This window comes from Botrytis deweyae, assembly GCF_014898535.1.
Source record: "Botrytis deweyae strain B1 chromosome Unknown BDEW_070, whole genome shotgun sequence".
Classification (NCBI taxonomy): Eukaryota; Fungi; Ascomycota; class Leotiomycetes; order Helotiales; family Sclerotiniaceae; genus Botrytis; species Botrytis deweyae.
The window spans coordinates 56,847-66,973 of record NW_024066277.1 but is presented as its reverse complement, the minus strand read 5'-3'; the positions used below and the strand labels follow the sequence as shown (position 1 = coordinate 66,973).

The following is a 10,127-nucleotide window of genomic DNA, read 5'->3' as shown; positions in this document are numbered from 1 at the left end:
CTAATTGGGCGCTATAGGGTCTGTATTTATATAATTTTAAGCCCGCATTAGGCTCGACGAGCCTATAAGCTTTAGGCATTGTAGTTTTGAGTTGATCTAGAGCCTAATTGAGCCTAGGATACAGGCATTACTAGTCTATTCGAGCAGAGCGGAGATCAGTTTTTATAGATCCCGACCAAATCCGACGAATAGCCTTACAGCGTATATACCCTAAAAGAGCCTACGAGGGCGTGTCTTTGATGATTGCCGGGCTGAAATTTAAGCGAATTTCCTCACCAAAACCATGCTTTATTCTATATGTTTATAAATATATAATAATTCAAATATTTATTATAAAATCTTGAAATTTGAAATGTATAAAGATATTTAATTAATAATTGATTTAATATTAAATTTATCAAATTTAGAATCAAATTAAAGATAAAATTCTATATAGAAATTTAATTCTTAAAATAAACATTATTTCTTATAGAAATTTTAAGCATAAAAAGTTTAATATAAATTTTGATTTAATTAAAAGCTTCAATAAAAAAACTAAAACTATGCTATTAAATTTTAAATAAAAATCTATTATTTTGTAAAATTTCAAATATATAATGATATTAATTGATTTAATATTGAATTCTAAAATGGGTGAGTTTTGGTGTGAAAAAGTGTTTGCGCACGGACCCGGCAATCATCAAAGACACGCCCTCGTACAATCTCTTTCAAAATGACCGCGACCTCCGTATCGATATATCGTTTATTTCGTTCAAAGTAAGCCCTGTAATAACCTTCGCGATGATTACAAATATTATCAAAATCAAGTTCGATACCTAGATTCAGGTAGCCACCTGTCATCAAACCACTACGAACAAACCATCACCAACAAACCATCAACTACAAACCATCACCAACATCCCATCAACCAGAAATCATCAATAACAACTTCCAATAATCATCGAGCGATAATATATCGTATCAATCCTTCATACACCAAGAACAATTTCTACCCTATTCTATAATCAGCTATTACACACTCGGAATATTCCGCCCTTCGGGAGTCCCAACATGCCAAAACTTCTTTATTATTACTAAAGCAGTATTGTCATCGCAAATTTTCTTTTACACACTACAGTATTATTAAGCTGTTAGGTATATAGTATTCTCATCCCCCCATCAAATTGAGAAAAATTCCTACTTCTTCTTATTCATTTCAGTGTAAGTTGCGTACAGTACAAAGTTTGCTGTATCGTCATTCTTTGGACTTGGCGTTTCTCCACATTACAATGTAAAATTCATACACCCCTTTTTCCTGTTAAGGATTAGATCTTCGAAGTAAGCGAAGTCTAGTATCACACCACACTATGTTCCATATTTAACATTTTTGCTACAGCAAAATCTCTTTATAAGGATCTCTCCTATAAGGATAACCTCTCTATAAGGATATATTTTTCGATCCCAAAAAAATTTAGGCTTAAAAAAGGCCTATATTCTTAAAACCTTTTTATTAGGATATTTTTATATTCTTCAGTCCCAAAATTATATATATCCTTAGTAGATTAATAAAATTATTAGAATTTAATAAATATATCTAGATTTTAGAAAGATTTTATTGAAACTCTAAAAATGTTACGGAATCTGTTTGATCAGAACTAATCGGAAAAAAATTATTATTATATCGAGATTAAGCGGAACCTCTATACAAGAATATCTTTATATGTCCTTAAAAAAGATTACAAAAACCGGTATCCATATAGAGAGGTTTTACTGTACCATACAACCCCTTCAAGAAATTAACCAAATCTCACAAAGCCATCAGTGGACCAAACTCCATCATGACTGGGTTTTCAAGAAAGGATAGTATTAACCAAGCCACCTTCTTCAATATTTCCGGCCCGTATCAGGACACCTCTTTTCCTGATCTATTACGTCAAAATGTCTACTTGACTCCAGCCCAAGATAAGTCTATAGGATATACTTATATGGATTCAAGACCTAGAACATCGTGTATTGACGACGAAATAGATTTCATTTACAGATACTTTCCCATAGGGATATTATCTGACTTGAATGTCTTGAAGGAATTAGAGGTTCGTCAAACCAATCTTCTTGCAATATCATTACTGATAAGTGTAGGACATACGAGAAGAATTACTACACCAAGGCTATGCCACTGAAGATGAACAATTTTCTACTGAAACCTACCTCGAAAAGAACGATGCCAAAATTATACCTGGGGTTGAATTGATTGTTAAGAGAATTGCTCGCGTTGGAACAACAATTCTAGAATCATGCTTGGATGAAAGAACCAGACAACGATTCCATAATAGAGCCATTGCCAAAGCATCCTTATGTGTTGGCCACGAGGAGAATAAATACACCAGCACCATCAAAATCAAACTCATCACTCCCAGCACACTCCCAAACCTCACCAGAGTACTTGAAGACGATCAAGCTCTCTTTACCATACGAAGTAAGTTCTCAAGTAAGTAAAACTATCCTAACTATATCTAACACATCCAGTAAACCTCGGTGTCGCTCAAGATGGACAATTCCCGGGTCGCATATGCCTACCGACTTTCAAAGAATACTGTACTTTGGAACCATTTACTGCGCTGGTATTCAAAAGAACAATACCCTTTTTCGAGATACAACAATCCACTTCAACACCTACCCATACCCCTTCCGAAATTACCACAAGCAGTCGAAATCAGAGAGGTCTCATAATCGAAATATCTCCAAATCAACGATTGATGAATTCTTCAAACTCATTGGGATACCCTAGAAGCATGCCACAACCCCTTACTGTCTTTGGCACATTCCAAAACTACAGTGAATGGTTATTCCGTCTTGCTATTGTTGAAAGCATCGGTCGTGAATCTAGAGGTAACTTTATTCCAGCAGATATTAGTCTCGAATCCATCGCCAAGTTATATGGTTATCAAATCGGTTCTACCACATTCCTACCACGAATCTCACTTGCAAATACAATTCTCCAATACCCGGACCTTGACTTGAACGATTGGAACACTTTTGCCAAACGTATAAAGGTCAGTAATATCACATCCGTTCCCATTATCATCTTGGCTAACCATGATGTAGGAACTTCATCTTAAGACTACTCCATCCCACCATGAAAATGATACGTCGTCGACAATCATTCTGCAACCAATATCATGGATTATCCAAACCGCCTCTTTGAATCCCTCCCAGAGACCAAACCCCAACGTCATAACATACACGGCAAAACAAGCAGCAAGCCTGCAGGGTACAGTTAATTCGACTTCAACTCTACCTGCTCCCAACAACAGGAACACCACTTCAATAATGCCTTCCAAACAAAGCAGTGTATCAGGAGAAGGAAGCCGGCATACCTCTCGTCCTAGTGGACCACCCCAAGAAATTCAAGTAGATCTTCCCCGGAAAGAAATTCATAGAGGTAGACGAGGAAATGAAGCTGTTGGGAATCAAGCTAGTGCCTTGCTTCAATCCTCTTCAACTTCAGGGCCTACGGCTAGCGCTTTGTCATCAAGAGAAAGTCTTCCTCAGTCTCAACCATCAGTTCCACTCGATCATGTTGAAGCCATGGACAACACAATCACACACTCACAAAAAAATACTGCAAGTGGTACCAGACAAACTGTTGCCCAAGAGTCACACACAAGCACAATGCCCTTGGGCGATCAGACCATTGGATCAGCTTCTGAAGGTAATGACGCCATGAATGACCCCAAATCTGCTCCTCTTGTTCGTCAGCCTTATGATGGATATAGTTTTACGCCACCAGAATGGGATCCCCTTAATGGATTGACGGCTGTTCTCAACAAACAAATTCTAAATCTTTTTGACATTGAAAAATTAAGAGAGGCAACCGGGGCTACATATCATGACCCTATTCAACCCATCGCAAATATAACTGATTTGCAGGAACAACTCAATATTCACATACAAGCTCTAGAAGAGAATCACTCCACTTTTAATGATTATTTTCACTTAGTGAGCCGCTCGGCCATATGTTCAATCATTCAACAGGCACCAAATTTGAAAAAAGAGGTTTACACTCAAATCGTAAAGTCTGATGAGAGGCAACGTCTTCGCTTTGGACTGTCCACAAAATCCATGGAAGCGGATATCTTTTGGAAGGACTTCTTCGATAGAAATGCATTAGTTTGCCAGATGTCCCTTCATGTTGGTACACCTATCCTCCTTGCCCCAGGTTTTTATGCTCTCGTCTTGACTGCCGGTGGTAATAGTTCGGGTAGTAATTCCCTGGTCCGCTCACCTCTTCAACCTGCAATGAGGAATAGAATTGTTGAAGCTTGCTTATGGCATTCAAGAAGTCATCCAATTTATATGAATGAATTGAAATCTTTTTGGGAGTCATCATTTGCGAAATTTGATTCTTATTCAAACGAATCAAAGATAATAAAGTTACCTCAAAATATTTCACTCATCATTCCATCTATTGGATCTTGTTTTCCCAAACATTTCACTGTTCTTCATGAAATCATTACTCATACTGTCAATTCATTACAGTCTGAAAATAAAAATGAAGATATCATTTGGGGTCGACCTTACGAAACTGATCGTCTAGGTTATATAAGGGTCTTGGAGGTTAGCTCTTATAATAAGAAGGAATAGTATTATTATAAGGATAGTGAAAGATCTAGTTAGTTTAAGCTGTAGGGATAAATCAAATATATAGAATAAAAGTTGAATTGAAGTCAATTTAGAAGAACTAGATTAAATTGAAATGAAATTGCTTGCTTTTTCCTAGAATTCCTTTAAAGAATATTCTAGATTTATATAGTTTATAATGAAATTCTAGTATATTCTATACTTATAAATAAAATCAATTTAAATTGTATCTTATAAAATCACTTTAGATAATAAAAAGAAAGTATAACCAATCAATTTAGCGAGATTTTCTGTATACTTTTATTTAATTCTATTTCATTTTATTTTATTATAAATTAATTTGATAAGAGATACTATTATTAACTATATAATAATATGATTTTATAATATAAGATTATATTATATATGTATTAGTTATCAATATATCCCTTATTTGATAAGATATTAGTAAGTAATTTAATGGATTTATTATAAATCCTTATATATTCCTTTAATAGGTATACTAAATCAATTCTATTATATATCTTAATTCAGATTAATCTGATTTATAAATTCAATTAATTTAATTCGAGTTAATGATTTAGTAAACCTATCAGCTTTCTGTTTATTAATAGATATATAAATTAGGTTTAAATCCTTTAATTTAATAATATCCTTAATATAATAGAATTTGATTATTATATATTTACTCCTTTTGTAGAATATAGGATTTTTAGTAAGTGTTAGTATAGCCTGATTATTTGTATATAAAGAAAATTTATTCTATTTATATAGATTAAGCTTTAATAATAGTTTTTTAATATAAATGGTTTTTTTAGTAATTAGATTTATAATAATGAATTCAGATTCGGTTGTAGAAAGGATTATTACTAATTATAATTTAGATTTCCAATTAATAAGTCTATTTCCTAATATAAATATATATCTGCTAATAGATTTATATATATTAATTTCCCCTCTATAATTAGTATTATAGAATTTTTGAATATAAGGATTTTTAATTTTAATATAATTTGTATCTTTATTTATAGTTCTTTTCAAGTATCTCAATATTCTTTTAGTAATTTAAATATATTTTATATTAGGATTGAATAAGAAACTAATTAATCTAGATATAGAAAATATTATATTTAATCTAATTCTGAAAATTAAATATAATAAAGAGTCTATAATTTCTTGATATAATTTAATATCATTATTATTAGCTTTCTTTTTATTATAAAGTAGCTTTATTTTTGGGTTTATTGAAATGGAAATAGAATTAGAATCTAGTATATTGAATTTAGCAAGTATCTTTTTAGTATATTCTGATTGATATAATTTTAGTATATTATTAGTTCTTTTAATTTAAATGTTTAGATAGTTCTTTATAGGATCTAGATCCTTTAAATCAAAGTGTTCCTTTAGATTATTAATAAATTTATTAATAATTTTTTGATTTGGGATTATTATAGTAATATCATTAATATATATATTTAGAATTATATTCTTATTCTTATTAATAAAAATAGATTTTTTGAAAATTAGATTTATAAAGCCTAATTTATTTAATATATCTTTTAAAGTATAATATTATATTCTGACTGATTGTTTTAGGCTATATAAAGCTTTATTTAGTTTTAAAGCTTTATTCTTTAATTTACTAAATTCTTTTAATAGATTTAATAAAAGTAGTATATCAATATTGTCTTATATAAATACTAATATTATATCGATTTTATAAATTAACTAATTGTTTTAAAGAGTTAATATAAATAAGAGCTTTTATACTATTGATTTAACTATCAATATATATATATTAATATAATTTAATTTATATAGTTATTTGAATCCTTTAATAACAAATCTAGCTTTGAATTTAATATATTTATCTAAATCCTTTATTTTATATACCTATTTAATCCTTAGGGTTTTATTATTATTAGGATTATCAATAATATTTTAAGTTTTATTAGATTTAAAAGTATTTATTTTGTATTTTATAGCTTTTAGTTAGTATTTCTTTTTCAAAAAGCTAATAGTTTTTTTATAAGTTTTAGATTCAATCAATATATAATCTAGTTTATTAATAATAATCTTTTTATTATTTTTAAACTTAGTATCGAAAGCTAATTGAAGATTTTATTAATTTATTTCGATATTTATCTCCTTATTGATTAAATTAAAGTATTTGGAAAAAGTAAGTCTATAATAGGAAATTATATATTTTCTATTTTTATCAAAACCTTCATTATCAGGAATTAGATTTTTTATATACTTAGATTGCTGTATATTAGGTTTATTAAGTATAGATTTACTGGATATAGATTTATCGAAATCGATTTTTATATAATTAATTGTTTTATTATTTTTATTATTTTTGTTTATTTTGGGATTAGCTTGATATTTATTGATATTAATAATATTTTCATTCTTTATATTATCCTAAATAAGTTCAAATTCAAGGTTTTCTTTTTTTAATAACTTTAAATCCTGATTTTTATATTTATTAGAATATATAAGATCTTTTTAAATATCGATATTTTTTGAATCAATTATTCTCTTATTAGTTGGAATATAGATTAAATAATTATTAAATGAATTAAAGCTTACTAGTATACCTTTCCAAATTCTAGAATTTAGTTTTTTATTACGAATCTTTTTATTATTAATAATATAAATAAGAAAACTTAGGATTTTAATATAGCTTAAATTAGACTTTTTATTTTGTATTAATTTAAATAATGAATTATTAATAAAACTATTATATATTCTATTCTTAATATAAATAATAGCTTTAACTAGGTATGGCTATAAATAGAATAGAATCTTTTTCTTTTTAATTATACAGATTAGTTTTTTAATTATATATTTATTTAATATCTTGATTATTCTATTTTAAAAATAAGTATATAAATTAATATATTTATAAATAATCCTGTAATTTCGAATAAAATCTGATTATTTATTTGAAAGGAATTTAAGAGTATTATTTAATCTTAGTATTTTAATATTAATATTAAACTGATTTTTAATTAGATTATAAAACTTTATTAGAATATCATAGATTTGGGATTTGAATTTAATAAGATATATCTAGACAGTTCTAGTAATTCAATTGGTGAATACTAGAAAGTATTTTTCATCTTTAATTCTTATAATTCTAAAAGATCTAGTTATATCTAAACTGAATTTTTCGAATTTAAAATTTATTTCAAAAACTTTTGAGAATTCTTTATTTATTTTTTAATAGAATTTACTGAATTTGTATGATTTATATATCTCTAAATCAGATTTAGTTATATTTAATTGAATATTTAAGGATTTAATAATATAATTCTTATTTATATAATTTAATCTCTTATAAATTAGGTTGAGATTGATTTTATTTAATAATAAATTCAATTCTTAAATTGATTTCTTTTTTATTTTAAGGATATTGATACTTTTAAGATGTTTAGAATCTATCTTAAAATTAAGATAATATATATTAATTAATTAGAAAGCTATAATTTATATATTAATCTTTTTATAAATAATATTAATCTTGTTTTTTAAAGAAATAATATAATTAGATTATTCTTTTTGGACTATTTTATTCGAATTAATAAGATTAAAGGTTATATTAGGAATATAATATATTCTTTATAATAATATCTCTAATTTATTATTAATTAGAATAGAAATATCTTTTATATTATTAATATAAAACTTTTTCCTATTAATTATAATAATAGAATAGTTATTTAATGGCTTATAATTTGTAAATTATTTTCTATTAAATAAATAATACTTTATAATACTCGAATCTAATATAAATTTATATTTAAATTTAAAAGATTGATTAGCTAAGCCTATATAATAATTTACAGCCATTAATTATTTACTAAAAATAGATTTATTCAAATCTTTTTTTAAATCTTTATTTGAATTTCTATTTGAATTTGATTTAAATTGCTTTTTATTATTTTTTTTATTAGTCTTTAATTCAGAATATTTTATAAAGTATTTCGATTCTAAATACTTCTTTTTAAAGTAATATTTACAATAAAAAGTTTTATTAAAACTTATTTTATTAGCATTTAAATTAATATTAAATTATATTCTAACCTTTTTGAATATTAATTTGAAAAAGAGTTTATTCAAATCAATACTAGCTATATTTTTAACTAATTCTTTATATTTTCAAAAAGCAAAATTATTAAAAGAGCTAAATAGACTTTTAAAAAGAAATCATATTATAAAGGTATTTGAAATATCGAAATTCATTGATTTTAGATAATTATATAATAATTAAATCGAATTAGTATATTTATTCATTCCTTTTGAGTTAATATAATTAAATTCTATTAGTCTATTTAGATATCTTTCTATTAATTTAATAGAGAATTTTCTAAATATCTTATTAATAAAATCCTATAGGCTTTTAATTATAGTTTTCTTAAATCTTTCAATTAATTTGAAGTTAATTATAGATTTAATAGCTTCTAATGCTTTTCTTTTATTTCTCTAATATTCTGAAAGTCTTTCATTATATTTTATAATTAATTTAGTTGAAATAGGTTTTTCTGATTCGTTTACATATAGACTTTTATTAGATAAAACCTTAGTACCATCGATATATGATATAAAGCTATTTATTTCAAGAAAAAGCTTAGCTCAATTAATTTATTTGATATAATTAAATCTGTTTTTTAGAGGATTAGATTTAAAATTAATATCAAAAGCTATTTTAAATTCTTTATAAACTAATTAATCTTATACTAATTAAATATTAATCTAAATATATAGCTAATTTCGAGTTTGGATGAATTAAATAAATAAATCGATTTAAAATTGATTTTAATCTCAAGGATTGAATAAACCAGTTATTTTTTAAATTAGCTTTTTATTTTATTTAGTATAAAATAAAGATTAAATAAATTAGGATACCTTGATATAAAGAAGATTGATATATCACCCATTATAAATAGCAATATAGTATAAATATATTATTTAGGAACCTAATTTTATATGTTCAATTAGATTTAACTTTAGGAATGCAGGCTTTAGGGTCTATATACAATGATTTTCGATATGAATTCGATTGAATTGATTTGAAAAATTTGATATTTGATAACTCAATAGTAGTATATATATAATATACAGCCTTAAATTAAGCTAATTCCTTTTTTAAGTTAGTTTAGATTAATCGGGCTTATAACCTTTTAGAGATTAGCTTTTATAATAAGAAGAAATAATATTATTATAAGAATAGTGGAAGATCTAGTTAGTTTAAGCTGTAAGGATAAATCAAATATATAGAATAAAAGTTGAATTGAAGTCAATTTAGAAAAGCTAGGCTGAGTTGAAATGAAATTGCTTGCTTTTTCCTAAAATTCCTTTAAAGAATATTCTAGATTTATATAATTTATAATGAAATTCCAGTATATTTTATACTTATAAATAAGATCGATTTAAATTATGTCTTATAGAATTACTTTAAATAATAAAAAGAAAATATAACCAATCAATTTAGTGAGATTTCC

At 26.0% G+C, this 10,127-nt stretch overlaps 1 protein-coding gene across 1 annotated transcript; it reads left to right on the top strand.

Moving 5' to 3' along the window:
• Positions 1-1,817: 1,817 nt before the first annotated feature.
• Positions 1,818-4,523, top strand: EAE98_012465 (uncharacterized protein; the record flags this gene model as incomplete). Its single annotated transcript, XM_038960090.1, has 5 exons — positions 1,818-2,072; positions 2,119-2,455; positions 2,506-3,032; positions 3,085-4,240; positions 4,519-4,523. 5 exons carry the CDS (start codon positions 1,818-1,820, stop codon positions 4,521-4,523), a joined length of 2,280 nt encoding a protein of 759 aa, XP_038803555.1.
• Positions 4,524-10,127: the final 5,604 nt, after the last annotated feature.